This window comes from Bos mutus, chromosome 3 (genome assembly GCF_027580195.1).
Source record: "Bos mutus isolate GX-2022 chromosome 3, NWIPB_WYAK_1.1, whole genome shotgun sequence".
Taxonomy (NCBI): domain Eukaryota; kingdom Metazoa; phylum Chordata; class Mammalia; order Artiodactyla; family Bovidae; genus Bos; species Bos mutus.
The window spans coordinates 102,708,274-102,728,294 of record NC_091619.1 but is presented as its reverse complement, the minus strand read 5'-3'; the positions used below and the strand labels follow the sequence as shown (position 1 = coordinate 102,728,294).

Genomic DNA, 20,021 nt, shown 5'->3' with positions numbered 1-20,021 from the left:
AAAGTATAACCAACAGACAAACTATGATTATCCAGACTTGGGGACTCGGCAGTTGTTTTCTCTAAAAGGAGCAAAGGGCACCTGTCACTTCAAGGAAAACAACTGACAGTGTTTGTTGCCAAAGAGATTTGGTATTTTGGTTGGAAATTATAAGTTTGGAAAACTTTTATCTGCTACTGTGAGCCTAATGGTTTCCCACTAAAGGAAGATTTTCCTGATGAGATTGGTAGTGACCTTAATGAATATGAAATGTGTCAACATTTGAAAGATCTGCACAATTCAGTGAACCAGTAAACTCAAATTGACTAATACATGTGTTGACAACCATGCATGAGTAAAAGATCCACCAAAATTCAAGATAATCTAGTGTATTTTACTGTAACAGTATGAAAAGTTCATTGGTATATAATATATTTGAAAGTTGCTAAAAGAGTAGATCAAACCAGATAGCCCTAAAGGAAACGAACCCTGAATATTCACTGGAAGGACTGATGCTGAAGCTGCAGCTCCAATACTTTGGCCACTTGATGCGAAGAGCCAACTCATTGGAAAAGACTCTGATGCTGGGAAAGGTTGAGGGCAGGAGGAGAAGGGGGTGATAGAGAATGAGATGGTTGGATGGCATCACTGACTCAATGAACATGAGTCTGAGCAAATTCAGGGAGATAGTGAAGGTCAGGGAGGCCTGGAATGCTACAGTCCTTGGGGTCTCAAAGAGTCAGACAGGACTTAGTGACTGAACAACAAAAGAGTAGATCTTAAATGCTCTCACCACAAAAAAGAAATGGTAATCATGTGATGTGCTGGTGGTGGTAACTGCCTTTATGATGGTAATCAGATTGCAATCTGTAAGTGTGTCAAATCAACCTATTGTACATCTCAAACTTATACACTATTATAAACTTACACAATTATATCTCAATAAATAGGCGAGGAAAGATAGGAACAGTTCACTGGTATAGTTTTAGATTCTAAGCGGCAATAACTTTTAAGACAAGTGGTAACTTGTCAAGTTTCTTCTAGCATCAAAGAAGAAAAATCCACAATTATCTGAGGTGATTGAAATACTCCTTTTCCAGAGAACCCTCCTATACTGTTGGTGGGAATGTAAATTGATGTAGCCACTATGAAAAACAGCCTGGAGTTTCCTTAAAAAGGTGAAAAATAAAGTTGCCATATGATCCAGCAATCCCACTCCTGGGCACATATCCAGAGAAAACTGTAATTCAAAAAGATATATGCACCTCAGTGTTCGAAGCAGCACTATCTACAATAGCCAAGACATAGAAGCAACCTAAATGTCCATCAACAGCTGAATGGATAAAGTAGATGAACACACACAATGGAATACTGCTGCTGCTGCTAAGTCGCTTCAGTCGTGCCCGGCTCTGTGCGACCCCATAGACGGCAGCCCACTAGGCTCCTCTCACCTATTAAAATGAATGACATAATGCTATTTGCAGCAACATGGACGGACCTATAGATTATCATACTAGATGAAGTGAGTCAGAAGGAGAAAGACAAATGCCATTATGATATTATATGTGGAATCTAAAATATGGCACAAATGAACTTATTTACCAAACAGAAACTGGATCACAGACAGAGAGAGCAAAGTTATGGTTAACAAAGGGAAAGGGGGAAGGAAGGAATAAAGAAGGAGTTTGGAATTAGCAGATACAACATACTATACATAAAATAGATAAACAACAAGGACCTACTGTATAGCACAGGGGCCAGAGTCAATATGCTGTAAGAAATCATAGTAGAAAAAGTATTAAAAATAATAAATATATATATATATATATAACTGAATCATTCTGCTATATACTAGAAACAAATACAACTCTGAAATCAACTACTTCAATTTAAAAAAAAATTTTTAAAGAAAAAGAAAAATATCCACATATAAGTGGACCTGGGCAATTCAAACCATCGTTGTTCAAGGGTTAACTACATGAACTTCCTGATTGAATGCAGTAGCTTGCATGAGGATACAGCTGACTTCTATTAAGCCAGACACATAAAAAGATTTACAGAAACAGAAAACAAGCTCATCTTTCTCACTAACTTTTTTGTTTCAGAAAATAATTGTTTTTCATAAAACATGTTGTGCATGTTAACATGTAATGTGTTTATTATTTTTGTTTTCAAATGAAGCAATAATTGTAATTTAAGTATCTCTGTTTTAATTTCTAATATGGTAGTTTCAAAAACATAACCCACAGAAACTGAAGCTCTTGGGAGTTCTCAGTAATTTTTAACACACACACACACACAACTACACCCTTCATGCCATAGGTATAGACCTATCAAAATTGACAATCAGTTCAGTTCAGTCGCTCAGTCGTGTCCAACTCTTTGCGACCCCATGAATCACAGCACACCAGGCCTCCCTGTCCATCACCAACTCCTGGAGTTCACTCAAACTCACGTCCATCAAGTCGGTGATGCCATCCAGCCATCTCATCCTCTGTCGTCCCCTTCTCCTCCTGCCCCCAATCCCTCTCAGCATCAGAGTCTCTTCCAATGAGTCAACTCTTCGCATGAGGTGGCCAAAGTACTGGAGTTTCAGCTTTAGCATCATTCCTTCCAAAGAACACCCAGGACCAATCTCCTTTAGAATGGACTGGTTGGATCTCCTTGCAGTCCAAGGGACTCTCAAGAGTCTTCAACACCACAGTTCAAAACCATCAATCCCTCAGCGCTCAGCTTTCTTTATAGTCCAACTCTCCCATCCATACATGACTACTGGAAAAACCATAGCCTTGACTAGATGGACCTTTGTTGGCAAAGTAATGTCTCTGCTTCTGAATATGTTATCTAGGTTGGTCATAACTTTCCTTCCAAGGAATAAGCGTCTTTTAATTTCATGGCTGCAGTCACCATCTGCAGTGATTTTGGAGCCCCCAAAAATAAAGTCTGACACTGTTTCCACTGTTTCCCCATCTATTTCCCATGAAGTGGTGGGACCGGATGCCATGATCTTCGTTTTCTGAATGTTGAGTTTTGAGCCAACTTTTTCACTCTCCTCTTTCACTTTCATCAAGAGGCTTTTTAGTTCCTCTTCACTTTCTGCCATAAGGGTGGTGTCATCTGCATATCTGAGGTTATTGATATTTCTCCCAGCAATCTTGATTCCAGCTTGTACTTCTTCCAGCCCAGCTGGAATGATGATTAGAAGCCCAGCTTATAATGATGTACTCTGCATATAAGCTGGTTTTGGAAAAGGCAGAGGAACCAGCGATCAAATTGCCAACATCCGCTGGATCATGGAAAAATCAAGAGATTTCCAGAAAAACATCTGCTTTATTGACTATGCCAAAGCCTTTGACTGTGTGGATCACAATAAACTGTGGAAAATTCTGAAAGACATGGGAATATCAGACCACCTGACCTGCCTCTTGAGAAACCTATATGCAGGTCAGGAAGCAACAGTTAGAACTGGACATGGAACAACAGACTGGTTCCAAACAGGAAAAGGAGTACATCAAGGCTGTATATTGTCACCCTGCTTATTTAACTTCTATGCAGAGTACATCATGAGAAACGCTGGGCTGGAAGAAGCACAAGCAATCCCTTAATATTATCTGGTGTCCAGTCTCTGTTCATATGCTTTCAATGATGTCAAACATGTCTTTTTATAATGGCTTGTTCAAACTTGGATCCAAACAAGGAACACACATTGTATTTTGTGATTAAATTTCTTAAGTGTCTTTATTCCATAATGATTCCTCTGCCCTTCTTTCAAAAGCTTTCCTTACACACTTGATTGTTGGTGAATTGTCTTATACAAAGGGACACATTGTGGATTTGGCCAATTATATTCCTGTGGTAACATTTAATGTATTTCTCTATTTCTCAGATTTCCTAAACTGGAAAGCTGCAAGTTTGATTACATTCAGGTTCACTTCTGAGCTGTGTGACCTGGGTGAGAGTTGTAACCTACTGTTTCCCTACTAGTAAACTTCTTGTTCTGGCCTCATCACACAGTAGGTGGGATCTTAGTTTCCCAGCCAGGGATGGCACCCACACCCCCAGCAGTGAAGGCTCAGGGCTCTAACCACTGGACTGCCAGGGAATTCTCCTTACCAGTAAAATTTTTTACATTTCTTTGTAATTTTTTCAGGAAAATCAACTTTTTAAAATTTTACCACAGCCTCATATACCAGAATAGTAAATAAACCAATCACTCTTTTTTAAAAGGTTATACTCCATTTATAGTTATTATAAAATATTGGCTATATTCCTTGTGCTGTACAATATATACTGTAGCTTATTTATTTTACAGGACTTCCAAGGTGGCACTAATGGTAAAGAACATGCCTGTCAACGCAGGAGATTCAAGAGACAAAAGAGATACGAGTTGGATCCTTGGGCCAGGAAGATGCCCCGGAGAAGGAAATGGCAACCCAATCCAGTATTCTTGCCTGGAGAATCCCAAGGACTGAGGAGCCTGGTGAACTATCCACAGTAGTTTGTATCTTATTGGTAAATTGAGGATAAGAATGGTAACGCCTTAATTGGGTGTAAAGATTAAATTAGTTAAAACATGTAAAATACTTAGAACTGTGCTTTACACCCAATGAAAGTGTTAGCCGCTCAGCTGTGTCGGACTCTTTTCTACGCCATCAACGGTAGCCCGCAAGGCTCCTCTGTCCGAGGGATTTTCCAGGCAAGAATACTGGAGTGGGTTGCCGTTTCCTTCTCCAGGGGATCTTCCCGACCCAGGGATCGAACCTACTTCTCCCCCATTGCTGGCAGATTCTTTAAGGTCTGAGCTATCAGGGAAGCCTGTTAGTTGCTCAATCATGTCCAACTCTTTGTGACCACATGGACAGTAGCTCCCCAGATTCCCCTGTCCATGAAATTCTCCAGGCAAGAATTTTGAAGTGGGTTGCCATTTCCTTCTCCAGGGGATCTTCCTGACCCAGGGATGGAATCCAGGTCTCCTGCATTTCAGGCACATTCTTCGCTGTCTGAGCCACGAAGGAAGCCCTTACACCCAGTAAATGGCAGCTATTATTATTATCTGAGAAAAGTCTGCAACTTGAAAGTGAAAGTGAAAGAAAGTGAAGTCGCTCACTCGTGTCCGACTCTGTGACCCCATGGACTGTAGCCTTCGAGGCTCCTCAGTCCATGGGATTTTCCATGTAAGAATACTGGAGTGGGTTGCCATTTCTTTCGCCAGGGGATCTTCCCGACTCAGGAATCGAACCCGAGTCTCCCGCATTTTAGGCAGACACTTTACCGTCTGAGCTACCAGGAAAGCTAACGACAATAATAAACAGAGGCAGTCTAAGAAGTGGGAGAAAATGGGAGAAAACAACAACTGATATCCTCAGAAGCATGAAATAAGATCCTGAATCAATAACACAAAAGCAAGAGGCTACCAAAAGAAAGCCAAGGAACCAGGAAGAACATTGGAAATTAAAATTTTATAGCAAAAAATGAGCAAATTCAACAGAAAAACTAGAGGGTAAAGTTCAGAAAAATCTCTTATAGAGTTAGAATAAGCAAAGCCAGGAGATAGAAAGTAAGAGAAAAAATGATGGAAAAAAACAAGGAAATCTAACACAATGAAAATTTCCCAGAATTGAAGACTATATGTTTCCTGATTGAAAGGGGCCACCGAATACCTACTGTAATGCATGAAAAAGACTTACATTATTATTACTTATCATGATAAAGGTTCAAAAGATCAAGAAGGGAAAATACATGTCCTAAAAGCTTCCAGAAACAACAAACAAAAATTACATAGGAAGTAACCGAAATCAGAATAAATCAGACTTCTCAAGAGTCTGCATGCGTGCAAAGGTGCTTCAGTCATGTCTGACTCTTTGCAACCCTATGGACTCTAGCCCACCAGGCCCCTCTGTCCATGGGATTCTCCAGGCAAGAATACTGGAGTGGGTTGCCATGCCTTCCTCCAGGGGATCTTCCCGACACGGGGATCAAACCAGCATCTCTTACATCTTCTGCATTGGCAAGTGCGTTCCTTACTACTAGTGCCACATGGGAAGCCTTCTCAGAGTCTAGCCACATGAAAAGCTAGACAACAATGGATCAATGCCTTTAAAATTCTGAGATAAAATGATTTCCAATCTGTACCACGCTAAACTGTCAATCAAGTGTGAGAGCAAAATAAAGCCATTTTTAGACAAGCAAGATTTCAAAAATTTACCTCCTATGAAACTGTCCTGGGGAAATTACTGGGGAATGAACTCCTCCAAAGTGAGAGAATAAACCACAAACAGGAAGATCCAGGAGACAGGGGCTTTGGCAAGAAGAGGAGATGGAAGTCCCCAAATGTGGTTAGGGGAACTCTCAGAACTACAGTGGGACAGCAAAGCTAAGAGTACAGCTTGGAGTGCGAAGAGGATACGCCTAAGGAATGTTTTTTTCTCCAAGGGAAAAAAACAGTTGAAATATATTGGATTTTTGTGTGACCAGATTAAAAGACATTTTACAGTCCTGATGGAGAGTTTATGGAATGATTATCAGTAGATGCATAGATAATTACACAAAGGAAAAAAAACAGACAATTTTTGACTCCAGGGTAAAAAAAAAAAATGTTGCTTAATAAAGTGAATGAAATATTAGTACAATATACACTGTAAAAATATTCTACAGTTATATTCATGTAAACACTGACTCAAGCAACCAGGGAATTGAAAGACTAGCCAAGACTTTGTTGACAGTCCAGAGACAGAGAGGGAGAGAGAAATTATAAATTCATGGATGAAGAACAGAGAGGGGACTTTCACTCCCTCCTGGCTCCAGCCTTCACCTTCCTGATGAAGAATCCCAAACCAGTACCTCCACACCTATGACTCTCTGGAGCCCTGTGCCTATTGCCGTCTGTAAGTTTAAACTAGCTCTCTCTCTCTCTGTATTTCTCTCTCTCCCCCACCCTCTCTCTCTCTCTCTCACACACACACACACCCCTCTAATTTATCCTCTTCCTCATCCCTTCCCAAGCCAACTCATCATACCTTCACTTTTTATCAGTGGTCCACTGTTTCTCCAACCTTCCAGTTTAGCTTTTCCACTACTTAATACTCTATATATCTAATCTGTTTCCATTGGCTTTATAAAGCCTTCCAAAGGTCCCTGCCCTGTCTCCAGCTATAATCTAATCCAGAATTTATACGAATTTTATAAACTGTACAATGTGATAAAAGTGTAAAAAAATATAAATCTTGCTGAAGTTTAAATGTTCACTGAAAAAAATTTGGAAAATACAGAAAAGCACAGAGAAGATAAAATAATCTCCACTCAAAGTAATTTGAATATGCAATTTGATGTGTTTCTATCCAGCCTCTTTTTCATGAAATGAAATGATAAAACAAATATTGTGACTATGTTGTATATTTAATATACTAAATTTATATTTAATATACTTGTCATATTTAATATACTAAAAACATTTTAAAAATGTTCTTCTATGTCACTATAATGGGTGCATAGAATCCCATTTTAGTTATCCTGTGATTTACTTAATCAATCTCTATTCGTAAATATTTTGGTTGTTTTGGTTTTTTACTCTTAGGAATAGCACCCACTCTGATTATTTAGTTAGGATAACTTAAAAGTGCAGTTGTTGAGTCAAAGGTTGTGCTTATTTTTTTTGTTGTGATTTAAAAAACCCACATAACATAAAACCTACCATCTTAAATCTTTTTAAAAAATTTTAAATTGAAGAAGAGTTGATATAGAATATTACATGTTACAGGTGAAAAATACGGTGATTCACAATGTGTAAAGGTTATATTCCATTTATAATTTCTACAGCATACTAGCTATATTCCCTGTGTTGTACAATATATCCATGTAGCTTATTTATAATTTGTACCTCTTAATCCCTTACCTCTTCTTGCCCCCTCCCCATCTTCCCACTGATTACCACTAGTTTGTTTTCAATACTTGTGAGTCTGATCCTTTTTAGTTATGGTCACTATACTTTTATTTTTTAGATTCCACATATAAGTGATATCATACAGTATTTGTCTTTCTCTGTCTGACTTATCCTACTTTTAGCATAATACCTCCAAGTCCATCCATGTTGTTGCAAATGGCAAAATTTCATTCTTTTTTTTTTTGGATTGAGTAGTATTCCACTGTATATACATACCACACCTTCCATATCCATTCTACATCCGTTCATCTGTTGATGAACACTTAGGTTGTGTCCAAATCCAAATTGGCAATTGTAGACAATGACACTATGAACATTGGGGTGCATGTATCTTTTTAATTAGTGTTTTCATTTTCTTTGAATATGTATATCCAGGAGTGGAATTGCTGGGTCAGGTGGTAGTTTTATTTTTAGTTTTTTGAGAAATTTCCATATTGTTTTCCACAGTGATTGCACCAAGTTACATTTCCACAAACAGTGTACAAGAGTTCCTTTTGGTCTACATCCTCAATAACATTTGTGTCTTTTTGATGATAGGCATTCTGACAGATGTGAGATGCTATCTCATTGCCGTTTTAATTTGCACTTGATGAAAATGAAAGAGGAGAGTGAAAAAGCTGGCTTAAAACTCAACATTCAGAAAACTAAGATCATGGCATCTGGTCCCATCACTTCATGGCAAATAGGTGGGGAAACAATAGAAACAGTTACAGACTTTATTTTGGGGGGCTCCAAAATCACTGCAGATGGTGACTGCAGCCATAACATTAAAAGACCCTTACTCCTTGGAAGAAAATCTATGACCCACCTAAACAGCAAATTAAAAAGCAGAGACATTACTTTGCCAACAAAGGTCCGTCTAGTCAAAACTATGGTTTTTCCAGTAGTCATGTATGGATGGGAGAGTTGGACTATAAAGAAAGCTGAGCGCCGAAGGATTGATGCTTTCGAACTGTGGTGTTGAAGACTCTTGAGAGTCCCTTGGACTGCAAGGAGATCCAACCAGTCCATCCTAAAGGAAATCAGTCCTCAATATTCATTGGAAGGACTGATGCTGAAGCTGAAGCTCCAATACTTTGGCCACCTGATGCAAAGAACTGACTCATTTGAAAAGACCCTGATGCTGGGAAAGATTGAAGGCAGGAGGAGAAGGGGACAACAGACGATGAGATGGTTGGATGACATCACCAATTCAACAGATATGAGTTTGAACAAACTCTGGGAGTTGGTGATGGACAGGGAAGCCTGGAGTGCTACAGTCTGTGGAGTCTCAAAGAGTCGGAAATGACTGAGCAACTGAATTGAACTGAACTGATGATTAACAGTGTTGAGCATCTTTTCATGTGCTTGTTGGTCATCTGTGTATGTTCTTTGGGAAAATGTCTATTCAGGTATTCTGCCCATTTTTCAACTGGATTGTTTTTTTTTTTTTTTATACTGAGTACATGAAATGTTTATATATTTTGTATATTAACCCTTTATTGAACAATGTCATTTGCAAATATTTTCTCCTATGTCTTTTCATTTTGTTGATGGTTTCCTTTGCTATGCAAAAGATTTTAATAATTTTCCACTTGTGTGTTACTTTTATTTCCTTTGCTTTAGGAGACAGATCAAAAAAATTGTTACGATTTATGTCAAACTTGTTATGCTCATGTTTTCTTCTAGGAGTTTTAAAGATTTTGGTCTTATATTTAGGCATTTAATCCATTTTGAGTTTATTTTTGTGTATAGTGTTAGGGAGCATTATAATTTCATTGTTTTACATGTAGCCGTCCAGTATTCCCAACATAAATTGTTGAAGACACTGTCCTTTCTCCATTGTATATTCTTACCTCCTTTGTTGTAGATTAATTGACCATAAGTGCATGGGCTTATTTCTAGGCTCTGTATACTGTTCCACTGATACATGTGTCTATTTTTGTGCCTATACCATACTATTTTGATTACTGCATCTTTGTAGTGTAGTCTAAAGTCAGAGAGCATGATTCCTCCAGGTCTGTTCTCCTTTCTCAATATTGTTTTCACTATTCAGGCTCTTTTTTGTATCCATGCAAATTTTAAAATTACTTGTTCTAGTTCTGTAAAAAATGCTCTTGGTATTGTGATAGGGATTGCACTAAATCTAGATTGCCTTTGACAGTATGGTCATTTTAATAACAGTAATTCTTCCAGTCCATGAACATGGTTCATCTTTCCATTTGTTTGTGTCTTCAATTTCTTTCATCACTGTTCTATAATTTTCCAAGGACAGGTCTTTACCTCCTTAGGTGGGTTTATCATCTTAACTATTTTTTAAGTGTGCAGTGCTGTGGTATTAACTATTTACACACTGTTGTAGAGAAGGCAGTGGCACCCCACTCCAGTACTCTTGCCTGGAAAATCCCATGGACAGAGGAGCCTGGTGGGCTGCAGTCCATGGGGTCGCTAGGAATCAGACACGACTGAGAGACTTCACTTTCACTTTTCACTTTCATGCATCGGAGAAGGAAATGGCAACCCACTCCAGTGTTCTTGCCTGGAGAATCCCAGGGATGGGGGAGCCTGGTGGGCTGCCATCTATGGGGTCGAACAGAGTCGGATGCGACTGAAGTGACTTAGCAGCAGTGCAGCTGATCCCTAGGACTTTTTCATCTTGGAAAGCTGAAATTCTATACCCATTGAACAGTTTCCCTTTCCCCCACCCCAGTCTGTGGCAATCACCATTCTACTTTTTTAAGAATTTGGCTACTTTAGATATCTCACAAAAACAGAATCAAGCATTATTTGTCCTTTTGAGGGGTTATGCTCATTATCAAAGCTTTTGCTGTGCAGTGATAAAGTGGCTTCTCAAAAGGTTGTGATAATTTACATTTTGACAGAAAAACATCTATTTCTGCTTTATTGACTATGCCAAAGCCTTTGAGTGTGTGGATCACAATAAACTGTGGAAAATTCTGAAAGAGATGGGAATACCAGACCACCTGACCTGCCTCTTGAGAAACCTATATGCAGGTCAGGAAGCAACAGTTAGAACTGGACATGGAACAACAGACTGGTTCCAAATAGGAAAAGGAGTACGTCAAGGCTGTCTATTGTCACCCTGCTTGTTTAACTTATATGCAGAGTACATCATGAGAAATGCTGGGCTGGAAGAAGCACAAGCTGGAATCAAGATTGCCGGGAGAAATAGCAATAACCTCAGATATGCAGATGATACCACTCTTATGGCAGAAAGTGAAGAGGCACTAAAAAGCCTCTTGATGAAAGTGAAAGAGGAGAGTGAAAAAGTTGGCTTAAAGCTCAACATTCAGAAAATGAAGATCATGGCATCTGATCCCATCACTTCATGGGAAACAAATGGGAAAACAGTGGAAACAGTGTCAGACTTTATTTTGGGGGGCTCCAAAATCACTGCAGATGGTGACTGCAGCCATGAAATTAAAAGACACTTACTCCTTGGAAGAAAAGTTATGACCAACCTAGGTAGCATATTGAAGAGCAGAGACATTTCTTTGCCAACAAAGGTCCGTTTAGTCAAGGCTATGATTTTTCCAGTGGTCGTCTATGGATGTGAGAGTTGGACTGTGAAGAAGGCTGGGCGCCGAAGAATTGATGCTTTTGAGCTGTGATGTTGGAGAAGACTCTTGAGAGTCCCTTGGACTGCAAGGAGATCCAGGCAGTCCATTCTAAAGGAGATTGGTCCTGGGTGTTCTTTGGAAGGAATGATGCTAAAGCTGAAACTCCAGTACTTTGGCCACCTCATGCGAAGAGTTGACTCATTGGAAAAGACTCTGATGCTGGGAGGGATTGGGGGCAGAAGGAGAAGGGGACGACAGAGGATGAGATGGCTGGATGGCATCACCGACTCGATGGACGTGAGTTTGAGTGAACTCCGGGAGCTGGTGAGGGACAGAGAGGCCTGGCGTGCTGCGATTCATGGAGTCGCAAAGAGTCGGACACGACTGAGCGACTGAACTGAACTGAACTGAACTGAAAGTCTGTGAGTGTCCATCAGGCTATACATCACTGCTGCTTAGAATCCCCTTTTTGTTTCGATTCGTGCCTAGTCCTTGAAGGAACGACAGGAGTGGACATGCCTGGGATTTCCCGGGCAAGAATACTGTAGTAGATTGCCATTTCCTTCTCCAGGGGATCTCCCTGACCCAGAGATGGAACCTGCAACTCCCGCATTGCAGGCCGATTCTTTACTGCTGAGCCACCATCGAAGCCCCAAATTATTGTATATAGTTATAAAAATGTAATTTTTAAAAAAGTAACTAAAATTATCGATTTTCAGTGAACTTGAGCGTTTCTCTTCGTTGATATTGGCTGCTTACACTTCTGTCAGGATTTCCTTTCTTCAAAGCATTCTAGTAAACGGGGTCTCATTTGATCTTCCTAACAAGTTTCCGAATCCAGAAGACAGCAATCACCATCCCTCAGCGAGTTACAATTCTAGCCCCGTTTCAGATCTTTCCCTTCAAAGCCTAGTAGCTGTCCCAGGAAAAATCCCCCAGGAAAAGTTTCAGCTACAGGTACCCACCCACCCGACCCGGCCCCAGCCCCGGCCCGGGCCCCAGCCCCAGCTCCAACTCCTGAGCTTTCTGCGCCCGCGCAAACTGGCCTGTGGGCGGGGCCTAGGCCCGCCGGTCCGCCCTTCGTTTCCTTGCCCCGCCCCCAGGCCCCGCCCAATCCGAGGCGCGGCAGGCTCAGAAGCTAGGCCAGGAGGTAGGGGAAGGTGAGGGTCCACGCGTGGGGCCTTGTCCGCGCCGCTGCGGGGCCGGAGTCCTGAGGCCGGGGAGGAAAGGCGCTGAGTCCCGAGCGCCGCCCGCCGCCCGCCTCCCGCCGCCATTTTGTACCCGAAGAGGGCGGTGGCGGCGGGAGGGGAGCTCCCCTGGGGCCGGGCTTGGGCCCCGGGCGGGGCAGTGGCGGAGGGCGGGCCCGGCAAGCTGTTACCGTCTGGGAGGACAGAGGTGGGGTCCCGAGGTTGGCGGCCGCGTGATGCTCGGGCTCCCCGCCGCCACGCTTCGGCTGGCCGGTCCCTCTGGGCCGTGGTGTCCTGCAGTGCCACGCTGGATGCAGCCCGCGAGTGTAGGAAACCGTTCACTGTGCTCTTGGCGTTTCGTGCTCATACCGCAGCTGGTGGGAGGGGCCAGGGAATGGACCGTTGTCCTGTGCAGATGGGGAAAACTAAGGCTCGGAGTGGGGGTGAGATTCGCCTAGAGACACTCAGTGAGGTGGTGGCAGTAGGGGTCTTATTCCTCCAATGCAGCGCTCTTTCCTCTGGGCCCCTCTGCCTCAGGAAGGAGCTGAGGTAGGGCCTAAGTTTCTGGGAGTTCGTTCATTCGTTCGTTCTTTGTTTTTAGATCAGCCTTCCTCTGAACCATCCAGGTTAGAGCTTACTAAGAAGTATACGGAAATCAAGTCATGGATCCACCTGCACGTAAAGAAAAGCCCAAAGTTAAAGAGCCTGTCAGCAGAATCGAGAAGGCCAAGCAGAAATCAGCCCAGCAGGAGCTGAAGCAGAGACAGAGAGCAGAGGTGAGAGTGAGGAGGGCCCTTGTACCTGTAGTTTGCTGGAGGTGATGCTGGAATAGGGAGAGCGGAGAATGGTATAGGAGAGCTCCGCCTGCCTCCAGCCAAAAACAGGGTTCTCCTAGGTGTTCAGAGGAGAGCACTGAGGACCAGAAGGTGAGGTGGCAGACCAGAGTCACATGCCAAGTGTCAGGAACCCCACCCCAACCCCGACCAGTCCCAGGTGGTCTCCTGGTGACCCCGATGCGGAGCTTTTGTGGTGGGGTCCTGAGGGAAGGAAGAGAGAGGAGTAGGAGAAGGGCCCTGTGAGGGAGGGTCCTGTAAGGGAGTCCAAGAACGCGTGTCACACACCCTAGCACGGATGGCCTGGATTTGGCCTGGAGAGTAGCTGCTCCTAAATCAGAAGTGGAGGCCTGAGCTCTACACTCAGCACTGTGTTCCTCTGTTCAGTCTGCCCTTAAAAGTCCATTTGACTGTTTACATGAATGTTTTACTTTAGTATTTAATATCAGGAAAAAGCTCACTCTGGTCTTTCCCCACTATTTCTTTTGTTTCTTTTTTTTTGAAATTTCAAAATACAGAAAAACAGAATATTATAACAAACACCTGGGTACTCAGCACCCGAGATTGGCAGTGTTTAACATTTTGTCATATTTGCATGTAGTCTTTTTTAAGATAAATAAAAATTACCTGTAAATTTGGAATCCCCTCTCTCCATTTCCTGTCTTATGCCATTTTTCCCCTCTTTATGGACAACCATGATTTTTTTAATACTTTTACACTCAACTATATTAGTAGATATTCTTGAACAATATAAAAGTTTTTGTTTTAAAATCTTACGTTAAACTAACTGCATATATTTTATTTTGCATTACGTTTTTTAGGATTATTCATGTTAATATAAGAATCTAGTTTATTCCTCATCACTGTTTATAGTAGTCTACTTTGTGAGGCCACTTAGTATATTTACCCTGTCATCCAGTGATGAATGTTTAAATGATTTATAAGGGTTTTTTTTGCTGTTACAAACAGTGCTGTAGTGAAAACCCTTTAGATGTTTCCTTTGACTCCTGTACTGGAATTCCTATAGGGCGAATATAACTAGAAGTAGAATTACTTTTCTACTTTTCAAATTTATTCAGTTATTCAGTTCAGTTCAGCTCAGTTGCTCAGTCGTGTCCGACTCTTTGCGATCCCATGAATCGCAGCACGCCAGGCCTCCCTGTCCATCACCAACTCCCGGAGTTCACTCAGACTGACGTCCATTGAGTCGGTGATGCCATCCAGCCATCTCATCCTCTGTCGTCCCCTTCTCCTGCCCCCAATCCCTCCCAGCATCACAGTCTTTTCCAATGAGTCAACTCTCTGCATGAGGTGGCCAAAGTACTGGAGTTTCAGCTTTAGCATCATTCCTTCCAAAGAACACCCAGGGCTGATCTCCTTCAGAATGGACTGGTTGGATCTCCTTGCAGTCCAAGGGACTCTCAAGAGTCTTCTCCAACACCACAGTTCAAAAGCATCAATTCTTCGGCGCTCAGCTTTCTTCACAGTCCAACTCTCACATCCATGCATGACCACAGGAAAAACCAAAGCCTTGACTAGACGGACCTTTGTTGGCAAAGTAATATCTCTGCTTTTGAATATGCTATCTAGGTTGGTCATAACTTTCCTTCCAAGGAGTAAGCGTCTTTTAATTTCATGGCTGCAGTCACCATCTGCAGTGATGTTGCCAAATTGTTTTCAAAGAGATTATACAAATTTGTACCCATATTAGCAGAATAAGAGGGTTCTCATCCCTCACTTCTTTTTCAGTGCTTAATAGTGTCAGACCTTAAATTTTTGTTAATCTGATCCAGTCACTAATGATATTGAACTGCGACTACATGCTAGGCACTGTTGTGGGCATGGAGGAGTCCCTGCCTTTGTGGAGCTTGCATTCAGTGAGGAAGGCTATCATAATGAGTAAACTTAATAGTGTGTTTGAAGTTAATCTATAAACTGAAATCTGCCTTTGGATTAAGTCAGACTATCTGAGAGCTGTGGACCTGGCTTCCAACAGATTGTTCCCACTTTACTTCACCTCTGCATCCCCCCTGGATGCAGGCCCCCAGATGATTTTACTGCATTGCACTTTGGTGAAAGTTGGAGAACTGCTATAAGAAACAGCGCTAGGAAACTGTGCTTTGTGCACACTGCAGTGGTAGATGTTATTGAGGACATTGTTCATGCACTCATTGACACCCTGTTGGTGAGCTTTCATGGGTTGCACTTACTTGTCTGACCTCAAATCCCAGCTCCTCCATAAGTTCCAGTTCTTCCCAGGTCAACTTGGGCAAGATACTTAACCTCTCTGAACCTCGGTTCTTCATTTCCTCCTTGGTAAAATGAGGATTGATGACATCAGTCACATGAATTTGTTGTAAGTAGAAATGGTGTATCTGAAGCATGTAGTGCCTGCCCCAGAGAAGGCACTCGAAAATGGCAATGCTGGTTACCACGAGTCTGTGCTTTTATTGTGCTCAGTCTAAGTTGAATTGTGCTGACTTGCTAAGCTGTCATATTGGACTTGCACTGTTGTAGCAGCTGGCACTTGTTGAGCCCCTCAGATGTGCCAGGCACGTGCCTGACCACATGTAATCTTCATACTGGTGTGTATTACGGTTGCTCCCACTTTGACCTTTGTAAATCCATCCTGGAATAAAGATGGGAGATATAACATACGTGACCTTGTGAGGTAGGAGGCATTATCATCATTTAAAGTGAGGTATGGTGACCAGAATCCCTAGGTGGTGATGGACTGAGGGGCAGGGCTGCCATCTAAACAGGTCTCTTTTTTTTTTTTTTTTTTTTGGCCCACCCCACACGCTGCCATCTGTCCAAACAGGTCAGGTCTTGACATTCTTCCCTGCTTCCAGCTTTGCCCCACAGCTGCTAGTTCATCTGTTTGGCCTGGAATGCAACCTCCTGAGATAAGAATGTGACAGGAGCCCATGTAGGGAGGCAGAAACACAGTTTCCATTCAGTTTTGCATAGATGCCACATTCCAGGAAGTGAGAGGGGAGAATGGACACAGAGGCCCATTTGGCAGTTGAAGCAACATTTAGAACTTTTGATGACCCTTTCTTTCTTGAAAGTCTTTCATTCCTTGGCTTGGACCCTTGACCCATTTTAAGTCTTCTTTCTCTGCTTAGTATAAATATACACTTAATACATAATAATATATATAATACATATAGATAATATATATATAATGTTTTTGTACTCTTGAAGAAGATGAATAAAACAAACACCCTACCACCCAACTACAGAAATAGAACATGACCGTACATTGGCAGGCCTCTCTGGCCATGTCTCCAACCTTCCCACGAGCAGTACCCGTACCCTCAGTCCTTAATTTTATGCTAATCACCCCCTTGCTGTTCTGTATTAATTTACTGTTTCTATGTGTACTCCTAAATAATACTGTATAACATAACAGCGTATCATCTAGTTTTGCGTGTTTCTAAACTTTATGTATGCTACCATATTCCATGACTGGCCCTGTTCATTGAGCATGTTTTTTTAACCATTCAAATTTATTTGTGTTTGTTAAACATACATAAATTGTGACCATTTTAACCATACATTGTGAGAATCATTGCAGTTGTTTAAAAGTGTTTTTATCACTGTGTGAAGTTCTATTTTCCTTGAAGGTTACAGAATCTTACCACAATTTTTAAAAATTGGGGGAAAAAAGATTGTAGGATTATTCAAGCTTTCTGTTTAGTCAGTTTTGATCATTTTACTCTTCCTCGGAATTTGTATCATTTAAGTTTTCAAACTTATTGACACAAAGTTTGTAAATTTTAATTTCTACTCTGGCTTCCCTGGGGGTGAAAAATGTTCCTGCAATGCAGGAGACCCAGCTTTGATCCCTGAGTCGGGAGGATCCCCTGGAGAAGGCAATAGCTACTCACTCCAGTATTCTTGTCTGAAGAGTTCCACGGTTAAAGGAACCTGGCAGGCTACAGTTCATGGGGTTGCAAAGAACTGGATATGACTGAGCAACTAACACACATGTATCAGTAATTATGACTTCTTTTTAATTCTGATAATATTCGTGCAGCCTCCCTTTTATGTCGCAAGTCTCAGAGGTTTGCAGTTTTCTTTAGAATTTTCAAAGAACCATCTTACAGTTTCAGTGATCCTCTCTGTTGTACATTTGGTTGCCTTTTCATTAATTTCTGCTCTTATTTTATATTTTTTATTTGTCTCACTTCTAAGGGTTTTTTCCCTTCTCTTCTTTTTGATTATTCAAATTTTATCCCCTACACACAAACATAACCCTTTTCCTCTATACAAATTTGGAAGTTTTATGTTGTTTCTGGTTCTTTGATGGACTGATGAATTACTGCAGGGTGAAGCAATAAGGTAGATAGCCTGCCTTTCACCTTGGAATGGCTCTTGCAGTTTTCTTCTCCCTGCACTGCCTGCCCTGGGTCACGTTCCTACTCCCTCCTACCTGGACTGTTGTAACAGATGTCTCCTAAGTGCCTGTGATCTCCCCTCCCTGACTGCATCCTTCACATGGTCTTCAGTTTTCTTTCTCAAAGCACAGATATAATCAGGTTTCTTCCCTGCACACTTATCTCTCCAGAGTTGGTCAGATGAAGTCCAGATTACTTGGTATGGCATTTAAGAGCCTAACATACCTTTCTTTCTTTCTCTAGCTCCCCAACCTTTCGTATTTAGCATCCTTGAAGTTTCTAGAACTAATGCTGTGCTTCTACATTTAATCATAAAATCCATTGTTCTGTCACTTGGGTTCTTTCCCCAGTCTCTACCTGTTTAAATCCTGTGTGTGTTAGTCTCTTAGTCGTGTCTTGACTCTTTGCAACCCCATGGGCTGTAGCCCGCCAGGCTCCTTTGTTCGTGGGGATTCTCCAGGCAATAATACTGGAGTGGGTTGCCTTTTCCTTCTCCAAGGGATCTTCCTGACCCAGGGATCGAACCCAGGTCTCCTGCATGGCAGGCAGATTCTTTACCATCTGAGCTATAGGGAAATCCCACCAACTCTTTTTTTTTTTGGCTTTGCGGGCTCTTCGTTGAGGTATGCAGGCTTTTCTCTAGTGCTGTGTGACTTCTCTTGTTGCGGAGCATGGGCTCTGGAGTGAACAGGCTCAGTAGTTGCAGTGTATGGGCTTAGTTGCCCCGCATGTGGGATCTTAACTTCCCAACCAGGGATTGAACTGCATCCTCTGCATTGGAAGGTGGATTCTTAACCACTGGACCACCAGGGAAATCCCCTACCAGTCCTTTCAAGGCCAGGTCAAGCCTCACTGCTTCTTTCCTGATTCCCCGGTGGAGCTAATGTTTGCCTCTCCAGTTGCTTTATCACTGCCCCTGCATTACTGATGCAGTTCTGGCATTTTCAGATGACACAGCCTGTGGTGTCTGAAGACAGGTTGAGCAGCTGCCTCCATTGTTAACATATCTTTTTTTCCCATTCAGATCTATGCCCTCAACAGAGTCATGACAGAACTGGAGCAGCAGCAGTTTGATGAATTCTGTAAACAGATGCAGCCTCCCGGAGAGTGAACCACCCCTGCGTTCACACTAGATGGGACCCTGGAAGCTTTGTTTATGAGCGTGTTACCAGTTTTAAGCTGAGATGGCCCATTTGGAGCCTTATACAGCTAGACAAGAAGAGATTTGTGTTATTCCTGAAACTGGATAAATCAGAACTTCCTGTATGTAACTTGCTTCACTAGTTCCTCCAATCTGAATTGGCCCATTACTTGCTGAAGAGACTTCTTCTATTCTTCTAAGACAATACATTCTTTTGTTTTTTAACTTTTTCTATTGTTTGAAAAAAAAATCAGTGTTTCTTCTGAAACTGTAAACCTTCTCCAAAAATACAAATAAAATACTAATAAAATGTTTGTTTGCTCATACTTTAGGGGTGCCTAGTCATAAGAAAGTGTAGTCAAAATGAATGTAATAGGTAGGAAAAGTTGACATGAGCAGAGGGGAGCCTTTTTCCTTCAGGAAGGGAACAGAGGTGAGAGGACAGAAAGAACATGACTGTTTCCAGATTCATTCTTCCTGAGGCTAGGGCTCTGCAGACCCTGTAGATCCTAAGTCTTTAGCTATACAGGTGTAAATATATGACTTTTACTCCCAGATGAGCCACTACTCAGAGCCTTGAAGCTAAGATTCCTGTCACCCTATGAATGTGGAGAGCTAGCAAGAGGCTTGTACCAACAAGGGGAGGAGGGGAGCGAAGTGCTTTTGGTTTTTCATTTTGTATTTTATTGGGCATAGAAGCAGAATATGCATGGAAATGAGGCTGATTACTCAGAGCGTACAACAGCCAACACTGCCTCCTCTGTTACTCTCTGCGCTAGAAATACCTGTATTTTCCCTAGTGGTCCTGGGAACATCTCCAGCAATTCCTGCCTCCTCTTTGTCTCCCCACTGCTCTGAAGTCACTGAGAATTCTGTTCCCATTCCTATGCTTATTTTGGCAATAAACCGTGATGTTAAGGAACTTGCTGTCCCTATGGAGAATGTGTTCTGAGAGCCTAAGTCTTAGTTAAGGATAACC

General features: G+C 41.9%; 2 protein-coding genes across 6 annotated transcripts in view; one reads left to right on the top strand and one right to left on the bottom strand.

Annotated features, from left to right (window-relative positions):
- The window catches only part of ERMAP (erythroblast membrane associated protein (Scianna blood group)), a 34,631-nt gene extending 21,644 nt beyond the window's left edge, over window positions 1-12,987 (bottom strand). The window contains exon 1 of the mRNA XM_070368280.1: window positions 12,857-12,987. The gene's annotated coding sequence lies outside the window, so the exon portion shown is untranslated. The remainder of the gene's footprint in view (window positions 1-12,856) is intronic.
- SVBP (small vasohibin binding protein) lies at window positions 12,527-19,354 on the top strand. Of its 5 annotated transcripts, none has more exons than XM_070368284.1 (3): window positions 12,527-12,628; window positions 13,267-13,441; window positions 18,926-19,354. In XM_070368284.1, the coding sequence occupies exons 2-3, from the start codon at window positions 13,328-13,330 to the stop codon at window positions 19,010-19,012; spliced, it is 201 nt and encodes a 66-aa protein (XP_070224385.1). In that variant the 5' UTR covers window positions 12,527-12,628; window positions 13,267-13,327; the 3' UTR covers window positions 19,013-19,354. The 5 variants fall into 5 exon arrangements, with proteins under 5 accessions (XP_070224385.1, XP_070224386.1, XP_070224388.1 ...); XM_070368285.1 differs by having other exon boundaries at window positions 12,566-12,638; XM_070368287.1 differs by having other exon boundaries at window positions 12,610-12,628; window positions 13,292-13,441.
- The last annotated feature ends 667 nt before the right edge of the window (window positions 19,355-20,021 follow it).

Coding starts and splice junctions, on each gene's coding strand:
- SVBP (XM_070368284.1), top strand. CDS start 13,328: ATGGATCCACCTGCACGTAAAGAAAAGCCCAAAGTTAAAGAGCCTGTC. Junction 13,442..18,925: donor AGCAGAGACAGAGAGCAGAG/GTGAGAGTGAGG, acceptor TTTCCCATTCAG/ATCTATGCCCTCAACAGAGT.